Source organism: Puma concolor, chromosome E1 (genome assembly GCF_028749965.1).
Source record: "Puma concolor isolate L17-30 chromosome E1, mPumCon1.1.hap2, whole genome shotgun sequence".
Taxonomy (NCBI): Eukaryota; Metazoa; Chordata; class Mammalia; order Carnivora; family Felidae; genus Puma; species Puma concolor.
The window spans coordinates 18,946,888-18,964,311 of record NC_141680.1 but is presented as its reverse complement, the minus strand read 5'-3'; the positions used below and the strand labels follow the sequence as shown (position 1 = coordinate 18,964,311).

General features: G+C 52.6%; 3 protein-coding genes across 5 annotated transcripts; 1 reads left to right on the top strand and 2 right to left on the bottom strand.

Annotated features, from left to right (window-relative positions):
- Positions 1-18: 18 nt before the first annotated feature.
- On the bottom strand, positions 19-8,668 carry POLDIP2 (DNA polymerase delta interacting protein 2). Its single transcript, XM_086686525.1, has 11 exons — positions 8,434-8,668; positions 7,012-7,093; positions 6,045-6,142; positions 5,257-5,353; positions 5,011-5,086; positions 4,668-4,775; positions 4,068-4,204; positions 3,271-3,297; positions 2,940-3,065; positions 1,820-1,899; positions 19-1,067 (listed from the first exon to the last, which is right to left on the bottom strand). Exons 1-11 carry the CDS (start codon positions 8,592-8,594, stop codon positions 953-955), a joined length of 1,107 nt encoding a protein of 368 aa, XP_086542651.1. The 5' UTR covers positions 8,595-8,668; the 3' UTR covers positions 19-952.
- A 111-nt stretch (positions 8,669-8,779) lies between these two features.
- VMA12 (vacuolar ATPase assembly factor VMA12) lies at positions 8,780-17,002 on the top strand. 3 transcript variants are annotated; one of them, XM_086686524.1, is made up of 6 exons: positions 8,780-9,016; positions 10,035-10,108; positions 10,459-10,548; positions 11,065-11,107; positions 11,339-11,451; positions 16,242-17,002. In XM_086686524.1, the coding sequence occupies exons 1-6, from the start codon at positions 8,806-8,808 to the stop codon at positions 16,251-16,253; spliced, it is 543 nt and encodes a 180-aa protein (XP_086542650.1). In that variant the 5' UTR covers positions 8,780-8,805; the 3' UTR covers positions 16,254-17,002. The 3 variants fall into 3 exon arrangements, with proteins under 3 accessions (XP_086542650.1, XP_086542648.1, XP_086542649.1); XM_086686522.1 differs by lacking the exon at positions 16,242-17,002 and adding an exon at positions 11,725-13,129; XM_086686523.1 differs by lacking the exon at positions 16,242-17,002 and adding an exon at positions 11,658-11,790.
- Positions 14,665-16,360, bottom strand: SEBOX (SEBOX homeobox). Its single transcript, XM_025918181.2, has 3 exons — positions 16,247-16,360; positions 15,917-16,077; positions 14,665-15,777 (listed from the first exon to the last, which is right to left on the bottom strand). The coding sequence occupies exons 1-3, from the start codon at positions 16,275-16,277 to the stop codon at positions 15,397-15,399; spliced, it is 573 nt and encodes a 190-aa protein (XP_025773966.1). The 5' UTR covers positions 16,278-16,360; the 3' UTR covers positions 14,665-15,396.
- Positions 17,003-17,424: the final 422 nt, after the last annotated feature.

The window sequence follows — 17,424 nt, the reverse complement described above, 5'->3', positions numbered from 1 at the left end:
GATTAAGGACAACACTAGTAAGGGCTGGAACTGAGATTTAATATTAATTCAAGAATAAACAACCTCTTTGACAATCACTACGGTAGGAGGGAAGCAGGAATCCTAAGATTCAGGGGAAAATGCAGCACATTTCTTCTCTGGCTCTTGGAGATGTGTGAGCAAGCAGCTCAGAAAGTAGCTTGGCTCAGTCACCGTCCATACGTACCTAAAGCTCCTCGCTGAGTTTCTGCATGGGTGGGCTGGAGGCCTGAGAGACGCGTGCTCATCTGGCAAGCCTGTTTTTCCCGGGAACTCATGTGGCTTGCTGCCCTCCTTCCCAGGCTCAGGGAAGCCAGCGATGTCCATGGCTGGCCAGTGCTGAGAGCTTGAGCCCGATGTTGGCCTCCTGCTCTGCACTTGGCAGGATAAAGAAGGGGAGTCCAGTCTAGCCCCCACCCTGCTGGCTGGGGCACCGTGACCCTGGGAAACATCCAGCCAACCCCCAGCTTCGGGAGGGAAACCCATACATACTCTAGTAGATGGGGCAGCTTCCTGGAAGGGCAGCAAGGAAAGCAACCAAAGGCCCCCAGGGCATCAAAAAGGGAGCCTGAGACCCCTGGGGGCAGAAATGGCGAGGGTGGCCAAGTGTGCACTGGTTTATTGACCAAACCTCATGTCTCAAACAACTCGTGTGACAGGCCAGGAAACCCCAGGCCCTGTGGCAGCGGAACACAGAATTCCTGGTGGAAAGGTTTACTGGAACACAGTGTAGCCAGGGGAAGCCAGCCTCAGAGGAGTCCTACACGGGTCTTCCGGAGAAAATTATACCCACCCACCAAAAAAGCCCACGATCAAATGGTGCAAACGACAGACAGACCCACTGTGGCCCATGGTAAAGAGAGAGTTCTGCAGCAATTGTGGGACCAGAGCTGTTCTTCAGGGGCCGAGCCTAGGCACTCGGGCCTCAGCTGGCCTACCAGTGAAGGCCTGAGGGTGGTGTCTTCTCATCTTTATTGCTTTCCAGAGAGAAGGGAGGGATCCGGACATCAAAGTGGGAGCCATCAGGCCTCTCGAAGCGGAACGTGCCCCTGTGGTCAGAGAGCACCTGGGTTAGAGGGAGTGAAGGCTGAGCCCCCCCCCCCCCCCTCATAGGATCTGGAGAGCCCTATGCCCTCAGCTCCAGAACTGAACACAGCAGGATGAGGCAGGCCTGGGCTCTCTTCTGCCTGGTCCGTGTCAGGATCACACTGGTCCAGAAACCCAAGGGCCCTTCCTGGCCCTACATGAGAAAACATACAGCTGCCCTGATTCTGGCCCTCAGATGCACACTGCGTGAGCTACCCAACTCTACTTCCAGGTTAAGGAGTGAACCACCCAGGGAAAGAACCAACTACATGAGCACCAGACCTCTTCGGCCCAAGTCCTCAGTCCACAAAATCACAGGGAAACTAGAACACAGGTAGTTATAAAAAATCAGACATGGAGGGCACCTGGGTGGCTCAATTGGTTGAGTGTCCAACTCTTGATTTTGGCCCAGGTCATGATCCCAGAGTCGTGGGATTGAGCCCCGAGTTGGGCTCTGTGCTGAGCATGGACTTAAGACTCTCTCCCTCCCCCCTCCCTCTCTCTCCTTCCACCTCTCTCCCCGGATCGTGCCTCTCTCTCTAAAAAAAAAAAAAAAAAAAAAAAATCAGAGAAGTCCCACACAACAATGAACAGCAGAGAAGTCTCCACCGCAAGACGTAACCTGGCCCAGAATTCACCACAAACTGAGCTCTCACTTTTCTGACCTGCAGCTTTGTCTGTGGAGTCTCGGTGCCCCGTCCCGGCACCTACTTACCACATGTGCCCGCTGGAAGCTTGCAGGGAGACGTGGCTGCTGTACTGGAACGCAGGCTGCTCCTTGGATAGCACTGGCTCCTGTAAGGGTGTGGACAAGATAGGTAAGGCCAGACAAGCTCCTGTACCCCAGGGGCCACGTGCTGACTGTTCATCAGGACTGGATGCCCCCTCATGCTTCCCACAATGACTGCCTGCCAGTACCTCCTCCCACAACACGGCCACTGACCCCGGCCTTTAATTCGGATTCTGGGAAAGAGAACCTCAGACTGAACGTCTGTGGGCCCTGGGCAAAGATCACAGGCACAGGACCTACTCTGTAAATACCCCTTCCAGCGCCCATTCACTGAGTGCCCAAGAGCCAGGTACCATGTGCTCTGCCAACCTCTGCTGACTTAAATCTGCTAATAATTAGGAGGTAATAGGTGTGATCCCCATTTTAGCAGGAAAAAACTGAGGTTTCCGGTTAAATATCTGGCCCAAAGTTATGTGAGGAGTAAACCACACACAGCTGGCATTCAGACCATCTAACTCCAAAGCGCTGTTCTTACTCAGTATCCCACCCTGCCTCCCAAGTCCCTACTGACTTGGATAAATGCATGTTACACGTGGCCCCTGGCCATTTCTTGTGCCTTATTTCTCAGGAGACAGGGTGGGGTAATGCACGGTTTGCAAAATCAGATCTCATGGGCCAAAAGAGGATGCAGGCATGTAAGGAGGCAGAGGAAGGACAACCAGGAGTAGTGGTTGGGGACGGGGTGGGGTGGGGGGGAGCCCCAGCTAAGGGTGCTCCAATTCATATTTTTAGTAAGGCTCCGTGCTGGCAACAAGAACTCTACACAAACTTTGACGTCAGACTCACTTGGATTCAAATCCAGGTCCCGCTACTACCAGCCACAGGACTGTGGGCTATTTAGTTAGCTTCGCTTTCCCTTCATCTGTGGGACAGGCTGTAGGAAACCTATCTCACAGGGTCGTTGTAAGGTTTCATCCAAAGCAGCCCAATGCGCTCACACACAAAGCCTCTGGTCCCTAGCCACAGAACAGGACAGCGTGCACTCAGCCCCCAGGCCTGCCGGGCAGGACCACGAACCGGGCATGACCGGCCTGATGATGCTCACCCTGCCCACCACCCCTCGGCCTCGCACTGTCTCCAGGGTGCCGGACAAACTGAATATCCTCCAGTGTCGCTCCCGAAGCTGCACCACGTCGCTGTCGAGGTTCTCTAAGCGGATACAGTAGCGCCACTGTGGGGGGAGAGGAGAGAGTTCACATCCGAGAAAGAACAGACCTTGGGCCAGTCCCCCCAGAATTCCAAGAGAGCAAAAGGCAACAAAAAGTGACACCTGCAGCACACAGCCGTATCCCCCGGAGGCAGACTCCCCACCTCCCCCTACCCCCCACACCGGGCACAACTCCTGAGCTTCTCTCCTCCCACAGGGAAACACTCACCCAGTAGACATGGGAATTCTGGGCTTCCTGGGGGGGGAAAAAAAAAAATTAAGTCCCAGAGGGCAGGACCAAGTCCGTTTCAATCAACATCTCTCCAACTGAGTAGACGTGTTCCCGGAAGGTTACGGAGGCAGAACAATGCTGCGAATGTCTGTGGGGTGATCGCTGAACTACGGCCAACAAGCCCAAACGGAGGCCGCTTCCCCTGGACCGATCTCTGGCCTCCCTGCTCCTCATTCTATCAAGATCACCAGCGGAGCTGGATGCCAACGGAAATGAGCCACAAGGCCCTTCCCTTCTCTCCGGTCTTCCAGCTGCTGCCCCAGCCCCTACAGCCACTGCTGGCCCAGGCCACTGCCCCCCTCTGCCCTTCCGTAGCCCAACAGCGTTACGATACCCAATATGCTCTATGCTGGCCTCTCCCACTACCAGGAGCTCCTCCTGGAAGGCAGGGCCAGTGTTTCATTTCTTTTTGAGGCTCACAACCAGGCAAGAAATAACCCAATAAATATCTACTACATACAATGTGTGAAGATCAGCCTCTGCTGATTTAAACACACACATATATATTCTGCATACACACATACACGGGATGCCCTTTGAACCAGAAGAGAAGGAAAGTCAGCCTGGAGGACTCCTTCCCAGAACCTGAGTGTCTCCCTGCTCTAGGTCTTAGTGTTGATCTAATGTGTGCAGCACTTGGAAGCAGAACCCACTCTCCGTCAGTCACACGGGGGCACCACAGGCAACCGGGGCCTATCCCTGAGGGATGGGGTCCAGGCCAGGCACATACATACCCTCATGCCCATGTAGAAGGGGATGACTGTGACACGAATGTTCTCAGTTGTTTCCCGGTGGACATCAGAGAGTTCCAGCCAGGGGTGATTCTTCTCCTGCCAGGCCCGTAGCGTCTCCCGAGCCACAAAAGGGGGTGCTGGGGCAAGATATAACTGGTTGGTCCAGGCCAGAGTCCCGGGTGTTGCACTCATTCTCCAACTGCCCCTCCTAGAAAACTCTTCCCAATTCTGACCCAGCCAAATAAGGCACCCAAACATAAAACAAAAGCACGGGCTGGAAAAAGGCCCAGAGCCGCCAGGAATAAGCCCGGAGGTCTGTGACATGGTGGGAAGAGAAATGGGCTGGGAGTGAGGAGCCCAAGTTTTCAGACCCTGCTGCAACCATGACCTTGCCTCTAACTAGCAACCTTGATTCCCTTCTTATCACCTGAGCCTCAGTTTCCATATCTGTTAGGCAGAGACAACAATCATCCACCTGACTTGGTATGCTAATGGGAGGCTGAATAAGGTTGTGGGTATACAGCTTTGAAGTTACTTCTATGCTACTGTCTTTGAAGAAAGGGCCCTTCCATTACAGCTTCCTTTCTTGAGAGAGATCACCTTTTGTCTGGTCATACAGAAGAAATCTTTCAAACAGCTCATGCTGGATGGGAACCTGATCAGTGGAGGTGTAGGGGAGGATGTCTTCATGGCTGACATAATCCAAGCCTGGCACAGAGAGAGAAAAGAGACGGTGAAACTCACAGAGGAAAGGGGAGGAACAAGGCTGGGAAGAAACACAATTCCTGGCCTTGTCTCAAGGTGGGACAAGCCTGGCATCAGCACTCTCAGCCACCATAATCCCTCCCAGCAGATTAAAGGACGTCAGAAAGGCATCGGCATCTTCTCGCTGAGAGACCCCAGACCTCTCATCGACGGGCACATTCAGATGCTCACTACTCACCTGGGATGGCATAGAGGGCCCGGCTGTCATCATGGTTAGCCAAGAAAGTCACAGCTTCTGTCTGAGATCTCTGAGACTAGGGCAAGAAGCGAGTCAGAGATTTTCTTAGTCGCTATCCAGTCCTGAGAACTCAGGGCCCAGTGCTGACCTGGGCTCTATTTGACCCTTCCCCTTCCCTCTGTCCCCATCGGGCTCAGGCCTTTCCCATGGAGAGAAACCCCCAGCCCAGCCATCTTGCTTACTTACTATATGTGGACAATCTCGGGCATCAATCAGCACCTGATAGTAAGTGTGAGTTTTGCCTTTCACCTCCTTAGAGCCATGGCCAGCAGGATTCTCTGCTCTGTAGGGTAGGGTAGGGGAAGAAGCCTAAGATCACCCCAAGAAAAAGAGAAGCAGTGCCTGCCCTAGCTCCCTACCTCCTCACCTCAACAGACTAGTGCCTGACCGGAAGGGGCTTTGGCATAAGCCAGGTACCGGCACAGCAACACCCCGGCCCAGCCGGGGGTAACAAAGGAACACGGGGGACCCACTGTGCAGAGTCACCATTTGTCTTACTCTCTGGCTACTCCTTGGAAAGGGGCCATGTTGAAAAAATTCAAATTGCTGCCTCCTTCCAATCCTGGAGCCCCAGGTACCCCGCTCTTCTCGCATCCCTGGGGCTGTCTCTGATGACTTAATGGAGCTGGGCCTTTTCTGTTTTAATGTATTCCAGGGAAAAGAGATTGAAAGATTCTAACTGAATGCCAAGAAATCAAGAAAATTAGTCCCTCAAATACCTTCTGGGCTACTTATAATGCAAACAGAGAACAGCTTGGGAAAGCATCCTGGGAGGGCCTAAAGGGACCCTCTGGCATAAGACTGTCCCTGGCACTCAGCACTTTTGTCTCCATGGTGTCCAGGAAGTACTCTGGGACTGTTCCGATGGCCCAGGAGGATATTGGATTCACCCCTGGGACCCCAATTACGTATGTCGGCCATGACTCAGGCCTCCTCCTAAGGGTACCATGAGGCACAATGACAGGGGTACTTACTTCTCGGGAGCCACAGAAGCCACATCCCGGTCATAGAGTCGGGCCTGCCAGGGAAACAGGACGACACCTCGGTAGCCAAAAACACTATGAAGAAAGAGCTAGGAGGGAAGAGAGGTCTCCGTGAGCGTGCAGTCCCCAAGTCCTTGCAGGTGGGACCCAGACCGCTAAGCAGCACAGGTAGCCGCAACACCAGACGTCTTGCCAGTCTTTCTCTTAAACTCTGTGACCCACCCCCCACCAGCTTCAGGACACTCTTATCCCCCGCCCCCTCTTCACCTGGCTGACTTCTGCTGATCCTTCAGGCTGTAGCTTAAATCTCTAGGAAGACTTCCCTGACCTCCCCTCCACTTAGCACAGTGCTTGGCCACCAACCCCATCATAGTTTGTCTCTAGACTGCCAACTCCACAAAGGTATTGCTTTCTGATTCAACTCCCATACACACCCGGTCCACTGCAGGCAAACCAAAAAAAGGGGGTGGGAGGGTGGGGACGAGGAGTTGAATTAAAAAAAAAAAAAAAAAAAAAAAAGTCCTGACTTACAAGGGGTCTCAATCTATCTCAGTGGATCTGGCACAAAGCTGATACAAAAACAAGAGCCTCACACCCACAGCTTATATGACACTGCAATCAATTCAACTATGACGAAGCATCAAAAGTTTCCTTTCCTAAAAGCTCCCTCCACGGGCTTCCCACCATCCACTATATTACAGGACTCTTCAACAACCTGGCTCTTTCCTCGCTGTGGCCCACATTACCTCTGTCCATGCTAACTTGGAAAGGGAACCCAGTGACACGTGAAATGGATTTAAATCTAGGAAAACAGAAACCCCATCTTGAATTTGTGATTCCGATCTGACACTAGACACCAAGGCAGAAAACTGTTAACAGCTGGGTCTATGACCAAAGCTGATGCTTTCAGAAACAGGGCGCACCTCGAAAATGAAAGATGACCCAGCTCGGCACTCACCTGCCCAGTCTCGTATTTTCCATTCTGTTTTGGCACCTCAAACACACCAACTGTCTCCAAAACTTTGCCCTCTGGTCGGTTTCTGATTAGGATGGAAAAGAACAAGCAGCTGAAGAGCTGAGAAGGTAATGGTACCTACAGCAACAGAAAAAGCTACTAGGGTACTTACAAAGGGGCCAGGCAGAGGGGCAGGTGAAGCAGGTAAGGGTCCTGCCAAACCACCACTCCAAATTCTGCCTTTCCCTCTTTTAGGTCCTGCCTCAGTTTCTGTGTTAGGTCTGACTGCACCCAGACCCTTTCTTCTCTCTATGCCTTCCTCATATCATGCCCTCCCACCATTAGTTGTATCCCTTGCCTCTGTTTCTTCCCTGACCCACCCTCCTGACCTCCCACAGCATTTTAACCGACCTTCCCACCTTGCATTTCTGTTATTTGTGCCCGTGTCTTATCTCCACTAGAGACTGTAGGTTCCCTGGGAGCAATGCCTATGTCTGATTAGCCTGTGTTTCCCCTCAGAGCCTAGTGTATATGAGGTGCTCAAAAAATATTTGTTCTGTAATTATTCCATCTCTATCTACCCCCCTAAACTGCAGCCTTCACCCTGCCCTTGGAGGGCATCATCTCCAGATGTCCTGCCATGCTCCCTGCACTGCACTTAGTAGTCTCTAAATCTAGTTTTTGTTCGGATTTACATCAAATTTCACAGGGGTCTTAAACTGCAAATAGTGATCATCTCTCCCCAATACCAGGGTCTAATCTCAGCCACTAAAAGGTCAGTGTTCTGTGACCTCTCTGGACAGGGCTGCTCTTTCTAGGGGTCCTTCAAAGGTCTGCTATTCTTAGTATTTTGGAGATGTGAACCTTATGCTTCCTCTCACTTGATCCTCCAGCCCCAATGTGATCTGCCTGTCCCATGGCTAGAGACAATGTTCACATCACCCCCATGGCCTCCGAACCCCCTCCCCAAGTCACACAGAAAGAACCAGTTTCCCCAAGGTCAGGCTGAAACCTGGAACCCACGCAGGGCCCACACTCAGGAGTCCTGCTTCCCACTTCGAGCATCTTTCTTTGGGAGGCCTTGTCCCAATCCGGGGCTGGGGGTTCAAGTCAAAAGCCCTAGGGTTTCATTAAAGGGCTGCCCGTTAACAACAGCGCTCGGGATCTCCATTTGGGGAGGTAGGATTCGTTCCGGGAGGGTTGCTAGCTCCCCTTCATAGCCAGCCCTGCGCAACCCAGGGCTCTGGGCCGCGCTCCCTTCTCTGTTCCTGGCACACATCCCAGCCAGGGCAGGTCGGCTCCCGGCCGGGACCCTCTCCCAAGTCGAACTCCAATCACCCTCTGCCGGCCCGGCCTCCTGCCTCCTCCCTGACCGAGAACACGCTCCCTGGGTTCCACGTACGGCCCCCGCGCTCCGTCCCTCACCGGGACGAGAGGTGCCTCCGCGTCGTCGTGGTCGCCGCTGGTGGGAAGGCCCCAGCTCCACCCGCCGCACAGAGCGGCCTCGGCCCCCGGGCCCCGGTTAGCGAGCGGGACCACCAGCGGCTGCCCACGGCCAGGGCCCGTCGGGCCACACAGCCCGCCATGTCCCGCCCGAGCGCCCGCTCGGCTGCTGACTCTGGGCCCAACCCGCGGCCGGGAGGCGTTCTGCCCCCCCGCCCCACACTGCCCCGCGCCGCGTCCCCGCCCCCTTGGCCCTCTGCCCCGCCTCGTCCCGCTCCGCGAACTCCATGCTCCTTCCGGTGCGCGATGGGCGGAAGTCCCGGCCCCGGGTCACCTGACCATAAGCCGCTGGACATGGCGTCTCGCTTGGTTGCCGGCGAGCGGCTGGTGCGCGCCTTGGGCCCCGGCGGGGAGCTGGAGCCAGAACAGCTGCCCCGGAAGCTGCGGGCAGAACTTGAGACCGCGCTAGGGAAGAAGCCCAAGAGTGGTGATTTTCCCAGTGGCTCCGCGCGCCTGGTTTCTTTCCGCTTGATCCGAGATCTGCATCAGTACTTGAGAGAGAGGGGTGAGCCCCAGTCTCCAACCCGGACTCGCCTCCGTTTTTCCAGAGTCTTGTCCTTCCTGAGCCTTTTCCCACCTCTGTCATCGCTATGGCGGGGGGGGGGGGGGGGATCCATCACTCTCCTTCGCCCGCGAACGGCCATCTAGCCAACCCAAGAGTCACCTCATAAACCGTAGGGCAGCCCACTGGCTTAACAACTTCCATGGGGATTTCTCGTGGATGACCAAATTTACTTGTGCGCTTTTTTTCTCTTGAAAGTCTCCTCGTGAACTACCAGGCCTACTTAGGGCCGCCTGATCTTTGAGGAAGACCAGGTCTACTTAGAATAGTGAGCTTGTCCTGTTTGGGGATCTGGATTTCTTTCCATCTCAAAAACAAGTTAAATCTGATAGTTTATTTTTTGTTTTGTTTCTGTTTGTTTTTTTTTTTTTTTTACATAAGATTATGGAAAGCTCTGTTCAAAGACCTGAACTGGAGTAGCATCTGAGTCCTAGTCCTAGCTCTGCCACAAACTCCCCTTGGAGAAGTCATTTCCTTTCATTGGGTCTCAGTTCCCTTAACTGTAAAGGGAGGGACTAAGACCACACTGGCTTGTAAGGTCTTTTGCCATAATTAGCATGGCTTGCCCAGACATACAAAAGGTAGACTATAGAGGTCATCTAGAGTACACTGTCCTCTGAGTATTTAGCATTACTGTGACCGAAAACTATATTGGGCAGTTCTGTTGAGGCCGCAGCATGACCTAATCTAAAGGCAAGTGTAAGTGGCTTACGTGTTAGTTGTGACATTGGCAAGATAATTGAGAGCTGACATTCAAAAGTCAGTATGCGCACTAGGAGATACTCATGTGGAATTGTCCTTGATTCTTCTCAATTGAAAACGATCTTGGAGATGAATTGAGATACGAATGGCCATACTTTGTTTTGGTAGAAAGAATAGAAGGACTAGACCCTTCTCTGATCTTAATCCTTCGACCTCAGTTCTATTTATCATTATGTTTGTGGAAATCTTTTCTTTCCAGGTTCCACACTATACCTTCATGAGCTCCTAGAAGGCAGTGAAATCTATCTCCCAGAGGTTGTGAAGCCTCCCCGGGTATGTAAGGGATATATTTGTGAGAGTGGGTATTGGCTGAATTGGACTTATTCGTGATACATTCAGATTTATGAATCAGTCTTTGGGCTCAGACATTTGTCTTTTAAATCCTTGAGAGCCGGGGTGGGGGATCTGGATATTGTTCTGCTTTGACTGCTTGGAAAACAGATTCCCAGCACCCCCGCTCCCTCCCCCCCCCCACACACAAAAATTTTCCAAAACAGTGGGGGCAGAACTGGTACATGAATCTCTTGGCACCCTTAGCAGTGCTTTGCCCCCTGAGACCAGTGGTTGTGACTTGCTTTCTAGAAAGCTGGGAATATCCTTGTCATTTGATTTTTCTGCCCCAGAACCCAGAGCTAGTTGCCCGTTTGGAGAAGATTAAGATACAGCTGGCCAACGAGGAATATAAGCGGATCACCCACAACGTCACCTGTCAGGTAAGGGCCTGCTCTTCAGTACCTGGACTGAATAGCCCCTGAAAGCAGAGCCCTGCGCTGGGAAGAGGTACATAGGGAAGAAACAACATGGAAGCTTGGTTTTTATACTCTTCAGGGACCATCGAAGCTCTGTGCTGCCTACAAACCCAGTCTAATTCCCAACTCCCTAACTGAGACTCTGGGCTCAGATGGTGACTGATTCTTAAAAGTGGTAGAGATGGAGACAAGCCTTGGAGCCTTTCTTCTGACAGGGCTCCCTATTATTCTGTGGCATGCTCCTGCCCTGGAGCAGGAGAGGAGTAGATGGGTATTGGGAGCCTATGCCCTTCCTCTGAAATGCTTGATCTGTGGTCCAGAAAAGAATCCAGTCGGTCCCAGACAACAGAATCCATGGAGAAGGCAGAGTTAAGGTGTTGGGGAATAAAGAGAGCAGAGCCCAGACTGACAAATGGGTGTTCTCTGGGCCACCTCTGAGCTGCTTCCATTCTGAAATCATTTGCATTTTCTTTTTCCCAGGATTCGAGGCACGGTGGGACTCTTAGTGACCTTGGAAAGCAAGGTGAGCTGCTAGGCAATCAGATTGCTAAAGCCTCTCCCTGGGAGGGGTTGGTCATGGCACTTCTTTCCACCCCAGTGCTCTGGGTTTAAGCCTAAGCTATTCAGCCTTGCCGTTAGAGGGTAACCCGCTTGATGGGGGGGGGGGGGGGGGCGGGGGGCAGTCCTGAGATAAGAGGGCAGCCTCATGGAGGATGCTGACCTAAAGGTTTCTTCCCTGGGTTCTTCCCCAAAGTGAGGTCAGTGAAAGCTCTGGTCATCACCATCTTCAACTTTATTGTCACGGTAGCAGCTGCCTTCGTCTGCACTTACCTTGGAAGCCAATATATCTTCGCAGAAATGGCCTCAGTAAGTAGGCACTGGGCAGGGCAGGGTGCCCCAGGTGGGGGTATTGGTGGAAGAGGGAGGAAGGTATGTGAAGGTGCCTTGAACAAGTTAGGTATTAAACAAACATTTAGAGGAGGAGCATTGAGCTGTCCAGCAGTCATGGAGGTACATAATAACCTGAAGAGAATCCAGATCCTCTTTTCTTCCCTTCCCCCCATTCTTCTCAGAGGTGCTGGAGGCTGCAGAGTTGGATGCTGACCTGCATCCCCTAAGCCTGGTTCTCTCTCTCCCCAGCGGGTCCTGGCTGCATTGATCGTGGCCTCTGTGGTGGGTCTGGCCGAGCTGTATGTCATGGTGCGGGCGATGGAAGGCGAATTGGGAGAGCTTTGATGGTTCCTCATCAAAGTGTGGAGTGGATTTTGGGAGACTCCAGGCTCCCAGCTGCCAGTCACTGACTCTCAGTCAACCTGTCAGGCTCTTCGTCCTCAGCTCCGGTTAGAGGGCCAAGCCAAGGCCACCTGCTGGTCCTGCAGGGGGCGGGGAGGGCATCCTCTGTCAATTTCCAGAGGGGCAGTAAAAGAGACTGAGACAACAACTGAAAAGAACTGGTCTTTCAGTACCTTCTCCTGAACCCAGTGCCCATCTGCCTTCTCCAGTCCATCTGGGCACTGCTGAGGCTGGGTTTTTCCATCAGGAGTAAATAGAATACAGGCCTTCCAAGAAGCAGACAGTACTGCCTTGAAATTGCCCAAGTGCATAAATTGATGGTCACCTTTGCTGCATACATCCTTGATGCAGACCTGTAATTTAGATCAGTAGGCTCCAAGAAAACAAAGGATTTCCTTTCTCCAGTTTGTGCCAGAAGAGGAACTGATCACAGGACATCGAATAAGAGAAAAGGCGGGTTGGTATGGGATGGTGAAATTGGGAGCTAGGCAGCTACCTTTCTGGAATCTTCATTTCTGTCTTCATCTTCTTTCTTCCACTTGCCTTTTTCACATTTTCTGTATGCTTCTGCCCATCTCTGCCACTCATCAGCCTTCCTTAAACTTCCCACCTCCCCATCACCCTTTGCTCTGCCTCCAAAAATGAAACCAATTCAGATGGCAAAACAGTATGTGTGATTTTAATTGAAAATCTCTTTGTGCTTGTGTGTGTTGGTGAGAAGAGTATGCCTACCGTGGATTGTCTCAGCTAATAAAGGGAGATGTTCCTTGTAGGTATGGATTGTTGTCAGGTTTGACTGTATATGTGAACACGAAGAGACATACACGTGAATATGTACGCATAACATGAGTATGTACACATATTGTTATACGTAAGCCTAATGGAGGATTTTTTATGTAGGTTCTTAAAATATTTGTGGGGGGCGGGGTGCTAAAAATAGTTTGTAAATGTGCATAGTTGAGTAACTGCTTTCCGTGGTTGCTTTTGGTCTTCACAACCATCCTGGAGGTTGGAAGAGGAAATGGTCTTAGGCCCCTCTTCCGAAGACAAAGGCTGAGAGAGATCAGATGACCAGCTGTGGTCCTTCTTCTGTAAAGGGAGCCAAAGACTGTTAGGTTGTCCTGAAGTCCCTGTGTAATGTTAAACTTGCAAGAACTTAGATTAATGGTATAGTGATAAAGCCTGTATACGTGTACTTAAAAACTATTAGCGATAGTTATTTATTCAATAAATATTTATGGTATCCACTGTATTCTTATCTCAAGTCTTGTGACAACACAGAAGCCCAAAGATTCCTTAGTTCTGATCATCGTTCAGGCTCTGCTCCTAATGGTGTACTCCTTTCCATTTATTCACACCATGAGCTCCTGTGGTCTTTTGTTTTCTCCCAGGGTACTCTTCTGTTCTTGGAAAGAACATTGGCTCAGCAGACATTTGCTCTACAGTGTTTGCCAGTTTCTGCCAGTCTGAGTTTCTCCAGACAATATGTGAGAGAGAGGGAGGATTCAGGTCCTTCTCTTCCACCATAGATCACTTTGTTGAGAAATCTTAGAATTTCTATTGTCGATTAAAAGGAATGTCAACTGTGAGAGGAAGTGCAGGTGGCATTTTATAATGTTTCTGGCAACCCAGTGTAGTTTAGAAGATGCACTGAATTTTTGTGGGGGTTCGTGGCTATACCAGTGCTGAACTCTGTGGGCCCGGTAGCCTGTTGTGCCCACATAGCCTTAAGCTTTCACATCCCCCAGATACCTGGATTGGAAGGTTAGAAGACTTCCAAATGTTAGATAAAGAGCAGGCCCCCTCAAACAGCTTCTGACCTAGGGCGTCTTCTTATCCTGAGATTGGAGTCCTTCCACACACACACCCCTTTCACTAGAATGGGGTCCTTACCTGGTCCCAATCCCCTACTCAGAAGCCAACAGGCTTCTGTGGCATCGAACACTTACTGAGAACTCCTTTATGAGCCAAGTACTGTGCTAGCTTCTGGAGATCAAGGGGTAGAAGACCTAGTTCCTGCCAAGGAGATCTGCACCGTGCAAAGTGGTTTTTCATACGCAAGGGCAGAGCTGGAGATGGCGATCAGGTGGCCTGTCCTCTGGCTCTCACTGCAGTGGAGGGAACTCTGCTCTCCGCCGCTTAGTCCATCTCACCGTCCCATACTTTTCTCCAGTGCAGTCTGGGCCTAGGGCTTCCCAAAGGGGAGTGCTTGGCAGGAAGCCAGAGGAACAAGAAGTTTGGGGCCTTCCCAGTTTCTCATAGCCTGCTGTGTGGAGAGGGAGAGGCAATTTGCATGAATTGAGAGCTTTTATAGCATGTCACACATCACATGTAGCCCTTTACTTAACATCATTGCTTCTCATGCCCAAAATGGAGAGAAGATATGTTATCCACACCCCCCCCCCCCCCCCCAGCTTGCAGGCTCATAGACTTTCAGAGATTTGCGAGGTTACATAGCAGAGCCAGGATTTGAATCCAGTTTAGACCCTCTATGCTTTTCTGGAGCAAAGCAGCTCCAGAGGTGAAGGCAGCTGGAGTGTCCTGGAATCGGTAGGAGTCTGAACAGAAGGTGCCAGCAGAGGCTCCCATCTCCCCAGGGTCTGTCAGCCAGAGCCCTAAACCCTTCAATTAACTGTCCCCCTAACTAATCCCAGTAGAAGCCTGGGTAATACCTCCCACCCAGTATCTGTGTGGAACCTGACCCTGTTTAGGGATTAGGTGATGGAGATACATTTCAAAAGCAAACGGCTCTTGTCCCCATTCATTTGCAGCACACGACAATCCAGATTAAGGTATAGAGTTTGGGTTTTATTTGGAGATTAGTTGGTATTACAGATGACAGTGATATGAAAACCCAGTGTTGCCACGCACACCCCCCCCCCCGCCCCATGCTAAATCTGTCAGGTTGTCTCCACAGCCTCGGGTCAGAGGGCAGCCAATCTGATCTTTGTGAAAATTAAATCAACATAAGCCCGGAGCTTTTCTTTCCACTGTATTACTCTAATATCACTTCCTCTTCAGTTCCATGGTTCTGATTAATTTGTCTAGGTGGTGGTAGGTCAGGAGAGGGGGCCTGGGCTACAAAAGGGTGGGTTCCCCACCATCTGGGATGAGTTTCAGTTCTCTCCTCAGCATACTCACTTAGCAGTTAGCTAATGGGCTAAAACGGAGGGACGGCTGCCCATTCTTTAGAGGGAGGACAGTTGGGATGAGAAGAATTGGGGCCAGGCCTGGCGTGAGAGGTGGAAAACATGGCCCTGACCTCATCTCTCTAAAGGTACCTCCTGCCACGGCGATGGGCATGTGCCCCAGGAGGAGCAGGGTGCTGGGTAGCTGGTGACTCTAGGCTGGCCTGGAGGACAATGGAGGGGAGGGATCCCTGAGCTAAACTTCCTTCCAATAAGAGAACTCCCTTGTGTAAAAGGAGGGACAGGGGATCCACTTCTGATGTGTTCAGTCCCAACGGGCGGGGGTAGGCTGCAGAGCCAGAGGAGGGGTCTCACAAGTTCAGGACTTAGATTAGGAGTGGTCCTGGTTGGTGACAATGGCTGAGGCATAGATGAGGTCAGACAGGCTGCCCAACGAGGTCTGGGGAGTAGCTCGTTCTGAAGAAAGGTGGGTCGCTGAAGCCCCAGCTGGTCCCCACGGGGCTACAGCTTTAGCCCCTGCCCGGCCCTGCCCTGGACCCAAGCCAGGAGCTGAGCAGGAGGCATGTCTACACAGTGAGGCACACTGAGGCGTGCTGTTGGAGGGCGGGAGCTGGCCTAGTTTTCGGGGCTCCCGGGACTGCTGGAGGGTGTCTGGAAGAGAACGGGCTCTCGGGGGGGGCTCTGGCCTCGGGCTTAGGCCTCCTGCCTTCGTATTCTTGATTCTCTTGGCCCGGCGGTTCTGGAACCACACCTGGTAAGGGAAAAAGGAATCTCTTCTGGCTCCAACCACCCTCCCCCAGGTACAGGGAAAGCAAAACCTGGAGGCAGGATACCCAGAGGAAAGGGGCTGTGTGAGAGTACCCCCACCCTGAGAGGGGGTCACTGCTCACCTGTATCTTGGCCTCAGGAAGGCAGGTGACCCGGGCCAGGTGCTCACGGGTGCCAATGTCAGGGTAGGGCCGGGCTGCAAACACCCGCTCCAACTCCAGCAGCTGCCCTCTGCTGAAAGTGGTCCGCTTTCTCCGGTGGGGACCCAGCCCACTGGCATGGCCTGTGGGCCGGAGTAGGGGTCAAGCTGGGACTCCCCGCAAAAGCCTCCATCCCAACCTCAAAACCCCCAGCTGACCCTGAAGCCTCTACTCCACTCCCCTGCTTCAGCCTTTCCCCATCACACCTTCCCCCTCATTCTCCCCCTGCCCACCCTTTCCCCACCAGATCACCTGTTGAGGATGCATCCACAGGGCTGGCCATGGAGCCGGCAGAGAATGAGGAGCCGGAGGGCCATGCCAAGGCTGTGCCCACACCACCCCTCCTTGTGGGGTTTTATCCTGCTCAGAAGGCTGGCCCCGCCTCCAGGAGGGGAGAGGTTTCATCTCGAGCCGATGGGGAGCAGAGAAGTCCCAGAGGGAAGAGTAGAAGCCAGGGACAGCGTTGGGCTTGTGTGAGTATGGATGGGGCAAAACTTCTCTGGCCCCTGCTCCTCCAGGGCCTCACAAAGAAAGCTGGTCTGAGCCCCTCTCCTCACACCCCACACCCCACAGTCTGTGTCTGAAATCCTGTACTTTGTGAAAATCCTCCCAGGATTTGCCCGGAAGGAAGCCAAAGAGATCCTTCTCTCTAGCACTCCCACTGCTTCACCTTCCCCCTTGGAGCCCTCAGTGCCCCAGTGCCCCAGTTCCCCCAGGGGACGGTGGATGCAGTCCTGTGCCACAGCCTGGGGCTGGGCTGGTGAAGCTGGACAGGATGAGGAGGCTGACAGGGAGACGGCAGATGAACCGCAGCCAGTCCGCCCTCAGCAGAGCTGGAGAGCAGATGTTACCACCAGCTTGCCCTCGGGTCTGCTTTAGAGATTTGCCTGCACCGAGCCCTGTCTCCATGGCCCCTTGAGAGCCCAGATGGGCTTCTTGGAGTCCAGGAACCTTGGAGTCCAGGAATCAGAGGAGGTTTCACAGGTACAATCGAGGAGTTTTAAGAAAGATGCTTGTTTGTGTTTTGTTTTGTTTACAGAGTATTTATCCTTGTAAGTCTTCTGAGTCCCTTTTCTAAGAGAAGTGGGTGCTTTTGGATTTCCTTTGAGTTCTTGCCCTTTCCACTCCTAACCTCAGTGCCCCAGACCCCAGACCCAAGACAGAGGCCTCAAAGAAAGGCTTATCCTAGGGGTGGGTTTGGGGAGCATGCTGACCGGTTCCCTAGGCTAACCACCTTGCAGGCTCAGAAGGGGCAGAAAAGCAGAACCAGAACCGCTTGCCCTCTGCCCCATCTCTCTCCTCCAAGACCCTAGTCAACTCCGAGAGGCAAAGGAAGCCCAGGGCTGGGAAAGGCACTTGGTGGCTCCTGTCATCACCAGAGCTGTTCAAGCTCCCGCCAACGTTGGTAGGCTGGTAGGCTTAGCTCAGGA

Excerpts from the sequence above, each read along its gene's own strand:
- POLDIP2 (XM_086686525.1), bottom strand. The coding sequence starts at position 8,594 with ATGGCGGGCTGTGTGGCCCGACGGGCCCTGGCCGTGGGCAGCCGCTGG. Across the intron at positions 6,143-7,011 it reads GAAAATACGAGACTGGGCAG|CTCTTTCTTCATAGTGTTTT; the intron begins GTGAGTGCCGAG and ends CTTCCCTCCTAG. Across the intron at positions 4,205-4,667 it reads TCTGTATGACCAGACAAAAG|CACCCCCTTTTGTGGCTCGG; the intron begins GTGATCTCTCTC and ends ATCTTGCCCCAG.
- SEBOX (XM_025918181.2), bottom strand. The coding sequence starts at position 16,277 with ATGGCCAGCCCTGTGGATGCATCCTCAACAG. Across the intron at positions 16,078-16,246 it reads TGTGGATGCATCCTCAACAG|GCCATGCCAGTGGGCTGGGT; the intron begins GTGATCTGGTGG and ends TCCGGCCCACAG. Across the intron at positions 15,778-15,916 it reads TTCCTGAGGCCAAGATACAG|GTGTGGTTCCAGAACCGCCG; the intron begins GTGAGCAGTGAC and ends TTCCCTTACCAG.
- VMA12 (XM_086686522.1), top strand. The coding sequence starts at position 8,806 with ATGGCGTCTCGCTTGGTTGCCGGCGAGCGGCTGGTGCGCGCCTTGGGC. Across the intron at positions 10,109-10,458 it reads AGGTTGTGAAGCCTCCCCGG|AACCCAGAGCTAGTTGCCCG; the intron begins GTATGTAAGGGA and ends TTTCTGCCCCAG. Across the intron at positions 10,549-11,064 it reads CCCACAACGTCACCTGTCAG|GATTCGAGGCACGGTGGGAC; the intron begins GTAAGGGCCTGC and ends TCTTTTTCCCAG.